At 41.1% G+C, this 17,029-nt stretch overlaps 1 protein-coding gene across 2 annotated transcripts; it reads right to left on the minus strand.

The window, feature by feature from the left end:
- Positions 1 to 1,332: 1,332 nt before the first annotated feature.
- Positions 1,333 to 16,983, minus strand: LOC113152361 (dimethylaniline monooxygenase [N-oxide-forming] 5-like). Of its 2 annotated transcripts, none has more exons than XR_003297897.1 (11): positions 16,871 to 16,983; positions 16,158 to 16,296; positions 15,842 to 16,030; positions 15,584 to 15,749; positions 15,275 to 15,417; positions 14,988 to 15,187; positions 14,652 to 14,787; positions 14,344 to 14,563; positions 2,661 to 2,733; positions 2,220 to 2,434; positions 1,333 to 2,113 (listed from the first exon to the last, which is right to left on the minus strand). XR_003297897.1 is itself a non-coding variant. In XM_026345570.2 (11 exons), the coding sequence occupies exons 2-11, from the start codon at positions 16,287 to 16,289 to the stop codon at positions 12,222 to 12,224; spliced, it is 1,662 nt and encodes a 553-aa protein (XP_026201355.1). In that variant the 5' UTR covers positions 16,290 to 16,296; positions 16,871 to 16,983; the 3' UTR covers positions 11,383 to 12,221. The 2 variants fall into 2 exon arrangements, 1 of the variants encoding a protein (XP_026201355.1); XM_026345570.2 differs by lacking the exons at positions 1,333 to 2,113; positions 2,220 to 2,434; positions 2,661 to 2,733 and adding exons at positions 11,383 to 12,371; positions 12,478 to 12,730; positions 12,945 to 13,017.
- Between the last annotated feature and the right edge of the window lie 46 nt (positions 16,984 to 17,029).

Below are 17,029 nucleotides of genomic sequence, written 5' to 3' on the forward strand. Positions count from 1 at the left end.
GCATCCAGATCTTTCACTGAATTGTGGATTGTTTTCATACTTAATTTCACATCATGTTTGAATCTAAGCTACCAATGGCAGGAATACTGAGTATAGTATTGTGACTATATATTAGTGAGTTTTAGGAAAATCTGAGCATATTGATGGACAGTGAAGAGGATTATTCTGCAGGGAGAGTTTCCAAAGTGTTTTCATTGTTTGCTGCTGTTTTCTATATTAAAATCAATGGAGTCAAGCAGCATCTGCAGTTACATTTCTAGCCTTCAGAAGAATAAGGTACTATATGTCAACTAGGTCTCTCTATATACTTATATCCACCGTCAGGGTTCCTGCCTCATCCCCGTCCTTTTGTCTGCCCCTGGTGTTTCCCTGTTCTCCCTTCCTCCACTCTCCTGGACTAATTGACTGACTCATTTCACCTGTGTGTCCATTTTGTTTTATTAGCTCCCCTCAGTCTTCTGTTCATTGCTGGTTTGTTGTTCGTCACATGCCCATTACTCCTCACACGCTACACCCTCCATGACTCCAGTTTGTTTGTTCGGCGGTCTGTTTGTCAGTCAAGTTCTTTCTGTTCTTTTGCTGGATCCCCTTGGACTCTTCCTTTGTTTGTTGTACTCTGTTTTCAGATTTGTAAGTTTGCATTTCTTTATGTCTGTCATTTGCAGTGCCTTTTCGTTGATACTTTGTACTGTTTGGTTTGTCTGTTTGTTAATGTTTTCGGCAGTGATTTTTGTTTGTTACTTTGTATTTCCTATTCAGTGAGTTTGTGTTTTATAGTCCTCAGTTTGGTTAGTCGGTTCTTTGTGTGTTATAGTTTGTTAATTCGTATTTTGCCTGCGCTTCTGCAGAGTTTTCCCTTGTCACTTTGCATGTATGTTTACGGTTTTGTTTGTACTTATCGACCGTGTTTTCGGGTCTCTTTAAGCTGGTACTTTGTTAGTGTTTGTTTGGTTTATTTGTGTTCCCTGAATTTTGTTAATAAATGATCCTTTTTGTACTTACCCGTTTGGACCCCGTCAGTCTAACCCTCACAATTGACAATAAAATTCAGACATTTCATTGACACCGTACTCTAATCTGAGGTTATCATTTGTGTCCATGCTTTTTCAAATAAACATGTTGTTTATTCACTTTTATGAAAGCTTCCGTGCAAAATGTGTTGGTGTCACCCATGTAATATCAGATGGCTTTTTTAAAATAAGAGATGTTGCTGGTTTATTGTTTTGGTCACACTAAAGCACTTCAAATTCATAGTTACACATGTATTCAAAAGTTCATTTGAAGTTGATTTGAGTTGTCAGTCATCAAAATTATAATAATTATACAAAATTCTGTCTTTTTGTTCATTTTCCTGCACTGAAACTCAACAGAGAGATATTTTCCAGGGAAACACAAAGAGGAAATTTTATGCTAAAAATACTTTGATTACTTTCAGTGTTCACATGGAACAAGGATAGTAGATGTTGTTCCCCATCATTTCCACTGAAAGGGTTTGGGAAAGGGTGTAGTGATGGTCAGTGTGAACAGGAGATCATTACAGCAAATAAGACTTCTTTACATGGACACTCGGCCATCTTAATGTGGACATTGAAGAATTTGTGAACTTTTACTTTAGAGATCTGGTCAATGTAGACAAACAGACAACAAAGAAGTAACAAACTTATAAAAAGGCACTTCCACACGTTCAGTTACTCTATTTTCTACCAGCTGTCTACATATAAAACTGTTTTGCAAAAGTCATTTATATCCACTACAAACTTTATGTTCTACCATAGAAACTTTCAGCATAAAGCACTGTAAGACTGTAGAGGTCAGGAAGCTTAATAACTGATGAACTGCTGCGTATGTATATTAGTGATAAAAGGGAAGCTGGTACACCTACAGCCTACGTATCCCACAAACAAGGATTTAGTATCTTGCACTCTAACAGTAGGTATGGTTCAGACTTCTCTTGTCAGCATGTTCACACTGTTTGTGGATGGATTTTGGACAGCAGGGAGGGGATGGCAGTCGGGTGGTGAACATGGACGTAGTAGACAGCAGCTCCTCCAGCCATGATGGTCAGACTCAGTTTAATCAAGCCGGTAGCAACAGAGGTCTCTTGTTCCGCAGGCTGGAAGAAATGAAGTAACAAGTTTACATTTGCATAGAGTACTTCATGTTCAGATAAAGCTGTACTGTGGAACTAGAATGGAGAAGAAACATCATTCATGAAAGACCTGTCTGGTTTTTAGGGGCTGGTACATGCGATTGAACTGAGTGATGATTGCCGAACGGGCTCCCTCCCACTTCCCTGGTCCTGTTAAACGATATTGATAGGCTGTGACAGGTCCCCAAAAAACCCTTTTAAATAGTGGGTAGTCTGTGAAGAACAGCCAGAGGAGACATGGACGCAAAGTCCACATGCAGGGGTGTCAACTTTGACACAATGTAGCTGTGAAGAAAATACACTGGAAATGAATGACTTAATATAGTATGTGCAGGATGAATATAACATGTAGCATAGGAAACTGTTAACTAACATTGTACAACACCTTTATATGGTGTTCAAGACAAAAAAATCTATTGATGCCATTTTAAAAATTATTACCAATGTGCTTGATAGGTGTAAAAATATAACAATGTTGATTGTAACATTAATAAAGTACAGAGGGCTTTACTTTTTGTCAATGATCTTTGTGTCGTTCTCAATAGCCTTGATCATTGCCTGGTTTGAGGGAAGTTTTTTATATCCTGAAGAAGACAGAGATGAATGTGCTTGAGACATATTGATTCAATTCAATTCAATTCAATTCAATGATGTAATCTCAAAGCACTTTACAGTATGAGGTTTAAGACCTTACAAATGTAACATTATACAGAATTATAAAGAAAACCCAAGAATCCCACTTGAGCAGCTCTAGGAGACAGTGGAGAGGACAAACTCCCTTTAACGGAAGAAACCTCCAGCAGAGCCAGGCTCAGGGTGGGCGGCCATTTGCCTTGACCGGTTGGGGTGAGTGGAAAGAGAAGAGAAAACAACAATAAGCAGGAAACCCTGCCCTCTGGAGATATACAGCACAAAGTCTGAGGATACCTGCAGATGAGAGAAGAGAAAGGGAGACACAAAGTTAATGACATGCAGTGGTAGCATTTGAATTGGTGTGACTATTGCATCCTTCACATCTGCCCCATCATTTGTTTCACCTAACGAGCATATTCAGGCCAAGTGGTGGAGTGAAACCAAACCTTGAGCATAAATTTGTGGCCTCTAACCAACTATCTTCAGACTGAAGAAGCTACTTGGATGAGTAGCGAAACGTTTCAAGCTAACAAAAGAAAGTCCAGTTGCCATGACTCAACTTCCAGATAAAAGAGGTAAGTTTTAAGTCTAGTCTTAAATGTAGAGAGGGTGTCCACCTCCCGAACCTGAAGTGGGAGCTGGTTCCACAGGAGAAACGCTAGATAGCTAAAGGCGGTGCCTCCCATTTTACATTAATTAACTCTATGAACCACAAGCAAACCTGCACTGTGAGAACAGAGAGTTCTGCAGGAAAATTTTGGAACTATGAGGTCTTTAAGATAAAATGGAGCCTGATTATTAGGTGCTTTATATGTGAGATGATCTCTTGCTAATTCAGGTTTTATATCTAGATGCCAGGTATCTAATAGCAGCTGATAAACTGGACATTCTGCCTCACCTCTGAAGACACGGACGACCCAGCGGGCCTGCATTTCAGCCTGAGTGAGGATGGCTCCATGGGCATGAATGAAACCCACGACAGCCAGGGTGGGATGCTCCAAGTTGGGAGGAAAAACGTGCTTGTACAGACCCACACGGTACCCAGATTTGTACACAGCACTGCTGGGCAAGTAAGGAAAACCACAATGATATCCACCTGTGATGAGGAAGAACAAACACCACGGTGGAGCCTTGGATCTCCTTCACATTTGGCTTCACGATGACCAAACCAGACAGAATCTTGAAGGGCAGGTTGTCATTGATCACAGGGATCTGACTGAACAACCCCGATAAGGTGGTATATTTAGATATGCAGTGACGGACGGAAAGTAACATCCTCATACACCTACTGCACATTTCTGTTCATTATACAAGATGTAATGCTTGAACGTGGTTGATTTTATAGCCTGCACACTTCAGCTACAATGTGAGACTTTATAGAAGGTCCAGGTGACACCTACCTGTGTTTAAGTTTGAGCGCATACATGGTGTGATCATACATGGCGTTGAGCTTTTTCTCACCAAACCAGTTAAAAAATCTCATTGGCAGCAACTGGAACAAGATGTAGTTAAAACGTGTGTTGTACTTCATGTCCACTGGCAGGCCGTTGTCAGAAACCTGACGGATGACCCAGGCACTGCGACGAGTGCTGAGATACACCTGAATAGTGAGACAGAATAAAAACCTACATTATCAAAATGCAACTGTGTATGAAAAGAAGTTATCACAATCAGACTGACTTCCCAACCTGCTCTGAGGAAGAAATAAAAACCACAATTCCACAGTGGTCTTAATGTTTTCATGTAGAATGTAGAAATCAACCTTTATGTCAAATCTGTCTTTACCTGGAAAGTCCTTTAGTGGCAGGTTAGGGTAGTTGAAGTGACCAGAGCAACAGATAACTGCTTCAAAGACATGCCTCTCTTCCTGTCCATCTCTGTTCTCAGTCACCACTTCCCACTGACGAGTGACACTTTCTACTGAGGTCTGAAATATGAAAGTGATAAACAACAAGTTATTCTATATAAATACAGTTGAAAAATATTGTATAATAATAAATATAGTAAAATTTTAGATATATAAATATATAAAAACTGTATTGAGCTATTTTACTTTCTGGATTTTGCTACCTGCAAGCGAATGTGTTGCAGCAGTTTGAAGTGTTCTGCATACATCCTGAAGTATTTCAGGATTTTCGAGTGGTGCATGTAGTTGGGATAATCAGCAGGAATGGGGAAGTCACTGAAGCACATCATCTCTTTTGAGGTTTTGATGGTGAGGGAACGATAGATACTAGCCCTGTTTGGCTCTGACACCTCCTGCAGTTTGAAATGATAGAAAACACAAATAAAGAGCTAGAAAGACTGTTTCTCACATGGCACACAGAAAGCTTGGAGCATAAACACAAACTGCTTGTCAGCACTTGCTCCTAATCTGGAGTCTTGCCTTGAACTTCCACAGTCCGCCGATATAATTGCTGCTTTCAAAGCAGGTTGGTACCATGCCTTCTTCCAGACAAGCCTTTATGCTGGTCAGACCAGAGGGGCCAGCCCCGATCACTGCTACTTTGTGTAAAAATCTAAGTCAAGGAGAAAACATCAAAGCAGCAAAGTGCTATTAAAGAAGGTTTCTGTTTCATATAAGGACAAGAAAGAGCAGAAAAGTTTTTTTAAGTGCAAAGGAAGATGAAGAAGAGTTCTGTTATTTAAATATTGAAAGTGAGGTCGCTGTGCTTGCAGAGGTTGGCAGCTCATTCCACCATCGTGGGATCACTGAGCTGAAGAGTTTTTTTCTTGGTGTCTACTGTGTGGTGCTGGTACCACCAGACTTCGTTCACTGGCCAAACGCAGTGCACTGGAGGGGTTGTAGACTGGAATGATTGAGTTGAGGTAAGTTGGAGCTGCAGAGTTGACCACTCTGTAGGCAGGAGACAGAACTTTAAACTTAATCCTGGCAGCCACAGGAAACTAATGCAAAGATCTGAAGAGAGGTGTGACATGAAACCTTTTTGGGTGATTGAAAATGAGGCATGCTTTTGTATTTTGGATCATCTGCAAGGGTTTGGTCGTTGATGCTAGTAACCCCATCAGCAGTGCATTGAACACATTGCAATCTGTTCTGTGAAGGTCAGTTTGTTATTGATGATGACCCCCAGATTTTTGGCCGTCTTAGCGAGGACAATCTCCACAGATCCAATGTAGATACTGATGTTGTGTTGTCTCAAAGGTTTGGAAGGGAAGACAAGAAATTCAGTCTTGGAGATGTTAAGTTGAAGATGGCTCTCTCTCTCATCCAAACACAGATGTCAGAGAGACAGGCAGAGATGCGTGACGAGACTGTAGAGTCATCTGGCGGAACGGACAGGAAGAGCTGTGTGTCATCCGCATAGCAGTGATAGGAAAAGCCATGTTATTGGATGAAAGAGCCTAGAGAGGAAGTATAGACGGAAAAAAGAAGAGAACAAAGGACTGAGCCCTGTGGTACACCGGTGGAGAGGTTAGGAGAGTTAGAATCATGCCGCTGCCAGGAAACCTTGAAGGTTTGCCAGACAAGTAAGACTGAAGCCAGGCTAGAGCTAAACCAGAGATGCCCAAGTCAAAGAGACCAGTCATAAAGATGTGATGGTTCACAGTGTCAGAAAGACAGCAGGCTGCAGAAAGGTCTGATAGAATTAAGACAGAAGAGTTACTTGTAGCTTTTGCAGCCCATAGGGATTCTACAACAGTCACAAGTGCTGTCTCTGTGGAGCGACCACTCTTGAAGCCAGAGTGATTGACATCAAGGAGGTTGTTCCGGGAAAGTAAGTCTGAGAGTTGATTGAAGACTGCTAATTCCAGGGTTTAGGCCAGAAATGGAAGAAGAGAGACTGAAGAGAGACTGGTCTGTAGTTTTCCACAAGGTAGGGATCAAGAAAGGTTTTTTTTAACTGCTTGAACGAGGTGGGAAAGGTGCTTTTTGTGAGAGAAATGTTAATGATCTATGTAATGTAATTAATGTTGGTGCAACAGCTTGAAGAAGAGTAGAGGGAATCACATCTAGAGAGCAGGTGGTCGGGCAATCCGAAAGGAGGAGGGTGGATACGTCGTCCTCTGACAGGGTTGCAAATGTGAAGTGAGATGCGTCGTTGAATGTAGTTAGCAGGATGTCATCGTCTGGAGGAGAGAACTGGGAGCAGAGGGCTTCCACCTTGTTAGTAAAGAAGGATGCGAAGTCATCGACTGGGAGACAGGTAAATACAGCAGTGATTTGAAAGTGGAGAAAAGCTTTATGGTGTCCGTGGTGTTGCTGAGCTTATCCTGGTAGTATTCAGTCTTCGCCCTAGTGACACTGAGGGAGAGATGCAAACAAATCCTGATAATCAGAAAGAGCAGGTTGAGTCTTGGTTTTGCGCCACTTCACAGTGCTGTGCTGCTACTGTGAGCTGAGTCCAGTCAGTTCAGTCCCACCCCTGACCTGATGGGCGAGGAGTGTGAGAGAAGGTAAAGCCAGTGGAGAGCACAGCTTGAATGGCTGTGTTCTGCAGTGTAATCCAGGTCTCCACAAGTGCAAGCAGCTGAACAGCTGAGTGTGTAGTAAAAGCTGGAATAAAGTCAGCCTTGGTCAAGTGATTGCAGTATAAAGAAACTTGTGTCTGTATGGTCCAGTCACTGGTTATTCAGTATTCCTGGCTACCATTACACCATGAATACAAAAGAATACTCTCAGCAACCCAGAGAACAGGTCATTCAAAAGCAGAAGTTGTTTCACTTCCTCCCTCTGCTCCTGACTGTGGGTTTTGTTTTGTTTTGTTGTGGTCTCACCCTCCTGTCTCACCCCATGTATGGACTTCCTCCACTCTCCACTCTCACTCACTGGACTAATTACTGACTTTTTGTTTTATAAGCTCCCCTCAGTCCTCAGTTGGTTGCTGGTTTGTTGATGTCATTCATTCAATTCAATTCAATTCAATTTTATTTGTAGAGCGCTTTTTACAATTGACATTGTCACAAAGCAGCTTTACACAACCAAAGAACAGTACATGAACAGTGTATGTGTATGAGTCATAATAATCAGATTGTCCCTGATGAGCAAGCCGAGGGCGACAGTGGCAAGGAAAAACTCCCTGAGAAGGCAACAGGAAGAAACCTTGAGAGGAACCAGACTCAACAGGGAACCCATCCTCATATGGGTGATTACATGCTGTGTAGGCAGCAGGCAGTCCAGTATAACAGTTAATGTCTTTTAAGTTACAAACAGCTTCCGACGTCCGCCGAGGCCAGGACCGACATCAAAGTAGCTTGTGACCAATCCAGTCTCCAAACGCATCCCATAGGGCAAACGGTGGATCCAGGCGACGAGATCTCCAGCCAGAAGTTGGGCATCAGGACGAGTCAGACAGGTCCAGAGGGCAAAGGGTGGAATGACGTGTAGCTCGACAGAGAGACAGGAAGAGGGAAAAGAGAGAGGGAGAGGGAAAGAGAGAGAAGAGGAGAGATTGCAGTTAGTTGTATTCACAGTCAGATAAAGTTTGAGGTGAATGTATATGTAGAATAGTGCAGCAGGGACTCCGGCAGGACTAATTATGACAGCCTAACTAAAAGGGTGGGTTCAGAAGGAAACACAGAGATGAGGGCTCACTGGGATGTAGACCAACCGAACACTTCACCATCAACAAACCTGAGTGATCAGTGAGAGTTGGGAAGACAGCATCTAAACATACCAGTTCACCATAATGCTCTACGTCCATGATTCATGCTGCACACTGTCCAGGGAATCCACGCCACAAGTTTGGCAGTTTGTCTTTTTGGATACTTTGGACTCGTTCGTTTCACACTACTCTGCACATTGCACACTACTTATGGACCTACTCCACTCGTTTGTCAGTTTTTTCGTTGTTACTTTGTCTTGTTTGCTTAGTATGTCTGTTCCTGTTTAGTCTGCGTTCCGCAGTGTTTTACGTTGATACTTTGTTAGTGTTTGTGTTAGTTCCCTGTGGCCCCTCCCCTCTTCTTAATAAATATCCTTTTTGTTCTTACCTGTTTGGTCCCCGTCCGTCCAGTTCATAACATAAGTCAGGGGATGGATACAAAAAAATCTCCAAGGCACTGAGCATCCCACAGAGCATACAGCAAAAGCTACACAGAGATGCTTTACCGACAACAAGTTGAATGTTCTGAAGTAGCAGAGTCAAAGCCCTGATCTCAATCCAATAGAGAATTTGTGGATGGACTTGAAAAGGGCTGTTTATACCCAATCCCCACACAACCTGTCAGGGCTTGATCAGTTTTGCAAAGCAAAATGGCATTAAATTCCGGTGTCCAGGTGTCCAAGTCTAATTAAGACCTACCCGCACAGACTTCATGCTGTAATTGCAGTCAAATGTGCATCTACTAAATACTGACCTGAAGGAGGTGAATATTAATGCAAACACTGATTTCATCTTATATATTTGTATTTAATGGTAAAAATAGAAACCTGTTTTCACCTTGACATTAATGAGGCATTTTTCTGAATTTGTTTTGTCAAAGTCACCAACTTTTATTGACCATGATTCATTTATAATAAAATAAAAGTATGAAAAATCCAAGGGGGTGAAAACATTTTATAGGCACTTTATTACACAAACTAAAAAACAGTGATCACGTGTAAGTAATAAGGCGGACTCTGTTTTTCAGCTAATATCATACAAACTACTCTAGTGAAACTTTTAACTAAAACATGAAAGATATCATCTACTGTATGCTTCTAGTTATAAAACTGTCCGTCTACAAAGAACTTTTCACAAACTATTGCACATCTTTAAAAAGCGAATTTTCTTGTTTGATCTCAGTCACGTTGCAGTTTGACAATATGCACATAATTATAACATCTCACTAAAACACTTGCTAACTAAACATAGGCAGTAAAACCATTAGCCATCTGCTGGTGAATTTTCCATAATAAGTGTATTTACTTCTTCATACCTTGAATTGTGCGCCAGTTTTGTATGACAAGTAAAGCGATCACAGAGTTTTCTGAGATGGTGCATGAAGGCACACTTTCTTTTGTATTTTTTTATTGCAAAAAAAGGCAGCTGCCAAGTTAAGCAGTATTTACCCAAAGCCAAGGGGCATGACTTTGTCTAAAGTTCAGTTAGAGTCCTCTGAATTAAATTAAGTGGGTGGAATTTGGAAGAGTACTTATAATTACTGTGTTTATCTAATGTTTAATTATTAATATTAATAATTCAGGAATTTAATTTTCCTCACCTTTGAAGGCACGTGTGACCCATCGAGCCTGCATTTCAGCCTGAGGCATGATGGCTCCATCAGAATGGATAAAACCCACAATAGCCAGAGTGGGATGCTCCAGATTTGGGGGCAAGACGTGTTTGTACAGACCCACACGGGGCCAGACATGTAAATGACATTGTTTTGGAGGTAAGGAAAATCATAGTTGTACCCTGTGACAAAAACAATCATATCCACCTGTAACAAAGAGGAAGAGAAGAAGAGAATTCTGAATTAATATTAAATCACTGAAAGATAAGTATGTAATACATAGGCATTGATTTACGTTTTCAACAACACATTATCAAACACCACACTGGAGCCTCGGATCTCCTTCAAGTTTGGTTTGAAATGCAGGTCGTCAATGACCACTGGGAATTGACTGAAGAACCTGATGTAGTGATGGGCAGCAGAGGGCAACAGAGACAATACTCTTGTTTTTTATTTGAAGATTACTGTACACTGATTTTGATGGTGAGGGATAGATACTAGTCCTGTTTGGCTCTTACACCTCCTGCAGAAATGCAAATTTCGAAGATGCTAAGAAATTATGTTAAAACTGAAAAGGCCTATTTACCAAATGTTATATGAACCACTATTAAAAGTGGGACAAATGTTCCCAGACATTTTTCCAGAGCAAAGTCTTGATCGTTCACAGTCCGCCATGGCTTCATCCAGACAAGCCTTCATGCTGGTCAGACCAGAGGGGCCAGCCCCAATCACTGCTACTTTTACAGTTTATAATAGCTTAAAGGTGTTTACTATTGTCCTATAACTGTCATAACACTGTGTAGTGTAAATCAAAGCTTTTGTCTTAAACAGCATCCAGATCTTTCACTGAATTGTGGATTGTTTTCATACTTAATTTCACATCATGTTTGAATCTAAGCTACCAATGGCAGGAATACTGAGTTATTCTGCAGGGAGAGTTTCCAAAGTGTTTAAATGTTTGCTGCTGTTTTCTATATTAAAATCAATGGAGTCAAGCAGCATCTGCAGTTACATTTCTAGCCTTCAGAAGAATAAGGTACTATATGTCAACTAGGTCTCTCTATGGCATACTTATAACAACTACAATAAAATTCAGACATTTCATTGACACTGTATGTGAACCACAGGTAAAAGATAAAAGTAAAGTACTGAAATCCTGTGAATGATTAGAAACGACATCTACTGCTAATAATGTGTCAGTGCATTGGCAGCTTTATAATGTTGTAGTTGACTGAGGTGAAGCTGATTATGGTGAGACTAAATTATTGTTGTGATTTCACCAATTATTTTAATTTAAATGTCACCGAGGTTGTTTAAATGTTGTTTGTTACAAGATTAAACTAAAAACATTATGTTCGTTCAGGTCACTCATTGCTCAGCATGATGTAGTTTATGGAAATTCTTCCGAAGACCCAAAAAAACATGTTGTTTATTCACTTTTATGAAAGCTTCCGTGCAAAATGTGTTGGTGTCACCCATGTAATATCAGATGGCTTTTTTAAAATAAGAGATGTTGCTGGTTTGTTGTTTTAGTCACACAACAGCACTTCACATTCATAGTTACACATGTATTCAAAAGTTCATTTGAAGTTGATTTAAGTTGTCAGGCATCAAAATTAGTCACATTTAGTGGATATCTTTCAAAGATTTTATACAAAATTCTGTCTTTTGTTAATTTCCCTGCACTGAAACTCAACAGAGAGATATTTTCCAGGGAAACACAAAGAGGACATTTTATGCTAAAAATAGGATAGTAGATATTGTTCCCCATCATTTCCACTGAAAGGGTTTGGGAGAGGGTGTAGTGATGGCCAGTGTGAACAGGAGATCATGACAGCAAATAAGATTTCTTTACATGGACACTCGGCCATCTTAATGTGGACATTGAAGAATTGGTGAACTTTTACTTTAGAGATCTGGTCAATGTGGACAAACAGACAACAAAGAAGTAACAAACTTATAAAAAGGCACTTCCACACGTTCAGTTACTCTATTTTCTACCAGCTGTCTACATATACAACTGTTTTGCTAAAGTCATTTACATCCACTACAAACTTTATGTTCCACCATAGAAACTTTCAGCATAAAGCACTGTAAGACTGTAGAGGTCAGGAAGCTTAATAACTGATGAACTGCTGCGTATGTATATTAGTGATAAAAGGGAAGCTGGTACACCTACAGCCTACGTAATCCACAAACAAGGATTTAGTATCTTGCACTCTAACAGTAGATATGGTTCAGACTTCTCTTGTCAGCATGTTCACACTGTTTGTGGATGGATTTTGGACAGCAGGGAGGGGATGGCAGTCGGGTGGTGAACATGGACGTAGTAGACAGCAGCTCCTCCAGCCATGATGGTCAGACTCAGTTTAATCAAGCCGGTAGCAACAGAGGTCTCTTGTTTCGCAGGCTGGAAGAAATGAAGTAACGTGTTTACATTTGCATAGAGTACTTCATGTTCAGATAAAGCTGTACTGTGGAACTAGAATGGAGAAGAAACAGCATCCATGACAGACCTGTCTGGTTTTTAGGGGCTGGTACATGCGATCGAACTGAGTGAAGATTGCCGAACGGGCTCCCTCCCACTTCCCTGGTCCCGTTAAACGATATTGATAGGCTGTGACGGGTCCCCAAAAAACCCTTTTAAATAGTGGGTAGTCTGTGAAGAACAGCCAGAGGAGACTTGGTCGCACGCCGATCTCCCCAGCTAAGTCGTCCATGTAGGTAACAAAGTCCACTTGCAGGGGTGTCAACTTTGACACAATGTAGCTGTGAAGAAAATACACTGAAAATAAACGATTTAATATAGTATGTGCAGGATGAATATAACATGTAGCATAGGAAACTGTTAACTAATATTGTACAACAATGAAACAAAGAAAACATGTATTGATGCCATCTTAAAAATGATTACCAATGTGCTTGATAGGCGTAAAATATAACAATGTTGATTGTAACATTAATAAAGTACAGAGGGCTTTACTTTTTGTCAATGCTCTTTGTGTCGTTCTCAATAGCCTTGATCATTGCCTGGTTTGAGGGAAGCTTTTTATATCCTGAAGAAGACAGAGAAGAATGTGCTTGAGACATATTGATTGATATTGATATTGATATTGAATTCACTTCAAGTCCCGACAGTCCCACTTGAACAGCACTAGGAGACAGTGGAGAGGACAAACTCCCTTTAACGGAAGAAACCTCCAGCAGAGCCAGGCTCGGGGTGGGCGGCAATCTGCCTCGACCGGTTGGGGTGAGTGGAAAGAGAAGAGAGAAAACAACAACAAGCAGGAAACCCTGCCCCCTGAAGATATACAGCTTCACGTCTGAGGATACCTATAGAGGAGAAAAAGAGAGGGAGACAGAGAGAAGGAAGCTCATCTACGTGAGAGAGAAGACAGAAAGTTAATGACATGAAATGGAAGCATTTGAATAGATAGAGGAGAGGAGCTTAGTGTATCAGTAGAGGTCCTGCAGCAGACATGTAGCAGAATAACTAAGAGATGGTCCAGAGTCACTTGAGCCATCTGTAACTATAAGCTTTACAAAAAAGGTAAGTTTTAAGTCTTAAATGTAGAGAGGGTGTCTGCCTCCCGAACCATAGGTTGGAGCTGGTTCCACAGGAGAGAAGCTTGATAGCTAAAGGCTCTGCCTTCCATTCTACATCTGGAAACTCTAGAAACTACAAGTAAACCTGCACTGTGAGAATGAAGAGTTCTGCTGGGACTATATGGAACAATGACTTCTTTGAGATAAGATGGAGCCTGATCATTAAGCGATTTATATGTTAGGTGAAGTGTTTTAAATTTAATTCTGGATTTCACAGGGAGCTAATAGAGAGAAGCTAACGTAGGAAAAATATGATCTCTTGCTAATTCCAGTCAGGAGTCTGGCTGCAGCATTTTAGATTAACTGGAGGATTTCTAAGGAGTTACTGGGACAAACTAGTTAATAGTGAATTAAAGTAGTCCAGTCTGGAAGTAACAAATGCATGGACTAGTTTTTCAGCATCACTTTGAGACAGGATGCTGCTAATTTTACTAATATTCCTCAGGTGAAAGAAGACAGTTGAAATTTCTTTTATGTATCAAGTAAAGGAGATATCCTGGTCAAAGATAACTCTGAGACTTCTCACAGTGTTACTTGAGGCCAATAAATCATCTATGGTAAGAATGTGATTAGACATCATGTCTCTCTCTCTTTTTAGGACCAAACAAAATGACGTCTGTCTTGTCTGAATCTAGGGGGGGCGGGGGTAGAAAGAGGACCAGGCCTTTATCTATTTTCAATTTAAGTTTCTTCAGGTTTCATATCTAGATGTCTAGATAGTATCTAGACATTAAATACCTCTAGTATCTAGAGGTATTTAATAGCAGGTACCTCACCTCTGAAGGCACGGACGACCCAGCGGGCCTGCATTTCAGCCTGGGGCATGATGGCTCCAAGGGCATGAATGAAACCCACGACAGCCAGGGTGGGATGCTCCAAGTTGGGAGGAAAAACGTGCTTGTACAGACCCACACGGTGCCCAGATTTGTACATAGCACTGCTGGGCAAGTAAGGAAAACCATAGTTGTATCCTGTGGCGAACACAATGATATCCACCTGTGATGAAGAAGAGGTAAGTTAGATACGTTGAAATTATGTTTATAGTAAAAGGAGGTTTCTTGGTTATGAGAAGCACAGCACTAACTTTTTCCACAACGCTGCCATCATCAAACACCACGGTGGAGCCTTGGATCTCCTTCACATTTGGCTTCACGATGACCGCACCAGACAGAATCTTGAAGGGCAGGTCGTCATTGATCACAGGGATCTGACTGAACAACCTGACGAGGTGGGAGCAGCACAGGACAAGAGATTGTGATATAGTTAGATATGCAGTGACGGACGGAAAGTAACATCCTCATACACCTACTGCACATTTCTGTTTATTATACAAGATGTATTGCTTCAATGAGGTTGATTTTATAGCCTGCACACTTCAGCTACAATGTGAGACTTTATTGGAGGTCCTGGTGACACCTACCTGTGTTTAGGTTTGAGTGCATACATGGTGTGATCATACATGGCGTTGAGCTTTTTCTCACCAAACCAGTTAAAAAATCTCATTGGCAGCAACTGGAACAAGATGTGGACAAAACGTGTGTTGTACTTCATGTCCACTGGCAGGCCGTTGTCAGAAACCTGACGGATGACCCAGGCACCGCGACGAGTGCTGAGATACACCTGAATAGTGACCCAGAATAAAAACTACATTATCAGAATGCAACTGTGTATGAAAAGAAGTTATCACAATCAGACTGACTTCCCAACCTGCTCTGCCACTCTGCTTCCCTCCACAGCGATATCACCTCCTGAGTTACCGATGCCAATCACCACCACTCTCTTCCCGTACATGTCTTCGGGGCCCTTGTAGTCCCAGCTGTGGAAGTATTTTCCTTCAAACGTATCAATTCCTGCAACACAGCAGACTGATGTTTGCACATATGATGTTACGGTGCCTTCTGATATCTTTGTGTTTTTTGGAGCCAACAGCAAGAAAAGAAAACCACAATCCCACAGTGGTCTTAATGTTTCCATGTAGAATGTAGAAATCAACCCTTATGTCAAATCTGTCTTTACCTGGAAAGTCCTTGAGTGGCAGGTTAGGGTAGGTGTAATGTCCAGAGCAACAGATAACTGCATCAAAGACATGCCTCTCTTCCTGTCCATCTCTGTTCTCAGTCACCACTTCCCACTGACCAGTGCGAGAAAAGTCTGATCTCTGCCTGACACTTTTTACGGAGGTCTGAAATATGAAAGTGATAAACAACAAGTTATTCTACAAAAATACAGTTTAAAAAACTGCATTGAGCTATTTTACTTTCTGGGTTTTCCTACCTGCAAGCGAATATGTTTCAGCAGTTTGAAGTGTTCTGCATACATCCTGAAGTATTTCAGGATTTTAGAGTGGTGCATGTAGTTGGGAGAATCAGCAGGAATGGGGAAGTCACTGAAGCACATCATCTCTTTGGAGATGTTGATGGTGAGGGAACGATAGATACTAGCCCTGTTTGGCTCTGACACCTCCTGCAATTTGAAATGATAGAAAACACAAATAAAGAGCTAGAAAGACTGTTTCTCACATGGCACATGGAAAACTTGGAGCATAAACACAAACTGCTTGTCAGCACTTGCTCCTAATCTGGAGTCTTGCCTTGAACTTCCACAGTCCACCGATGTCATCGCTGCTTTCAAAGCAGGTTGGTACCATGCCTTCTTCCAGACAAGCCTTCATGCTGGTCAGACCAGAGGGGCCAGCCCCGATCACTGCTACTTTGTGCACCATGATGGAGCTATAACAAGAAAACTAATTATGTTCAGAATTATTTCTGTAAAATAATCTGCAGAGTCAGTTTCGAGTGGGTATTTCCAGATGTGCAATTGTCCCACTCAGTGCATGACCCAGATTAATGTTGTGTATTCTACAACATGATTAGTGCATGTACTGTCCTGCTGCATCTCATGTGGCTGGAACCTGCATTATATATACAAACTGTGCCAAAAATTAACGTAAAAAAAACCATCATGCGTAAGTAATAAGGCAGACTCTCTGATTTCTGATGCATGCAGCACAAAGCATGTTAATGGTTTATAGTAGTCTTTCTGGTTGTTATTGAACTTGTGAGCAACTTACTGGCCCCTAATCACAGGTTATGTTATAAAACTGTCCGCCTACAAAGAACTATTCACAAGCTATTGCACATCTTTAAAAAGTGAATTTTCTTGTTTTAGTCACGTTGCAGTTTAACAATATGCACATAATCATAACATCTCACTAAAACATTTGCTAACTACACATAGGCAGTAAAACCATTAGCCATCTGCTGATGAATTTTCCAGAACTACAAGTGTATTTACTTTTCTTACCTTGATTTGCGTGTGTCAGTTTTGTATGTCAAGTGAAGCGATCACAGAGTTTTATACTGAGATGGTGCATGAAGGCATACTTCTTTTCTATTTTTTTTTTTTTTTTATTGGTGCCAAAAAAGGCAGCTGCCAAGTTAAGCAGTATTTACCCAAAGGCAA

This window comes from Anabas testudineus, chromosome 4, assembly GCF_900324465.2.
Source record: "Anabas testudineus chromosome 4, fAnaTes1.2, whole genome shotgun sequence".
NCBI classification, from domain to species: Eukaryota; Metazoa; Chordata; class Actinopteri; order Anabantiformes; family Anabantidae; genus Anabas; species Anabas testudineus.

Bases quoted from the DNA above. Each gene is read 5' to 3' on its own strand.
- LOC113152361 (XM_026345570.2), bottom strand. From the start codon at position 16,289: ATGGTGCACAAAGTAGCAGTGATCGGGGCTGGCCCCTCTGGTCTGACC. The intron at 16,031-16,157 runs GCAAGACTCCAG...TTCAAATTGCAG, and splicing joins GTGGACTGTGGAAGTTCAAG to GAGGTGTCAGAGCCAAACAG. The intron at 14,564-14,651 runs GTTAGTGCTGTG...TCTTCATCACAG, and splicing joins ATGGCAGCGTTGTGGAAAAA to GTGGATATCATTGTGTTCGC.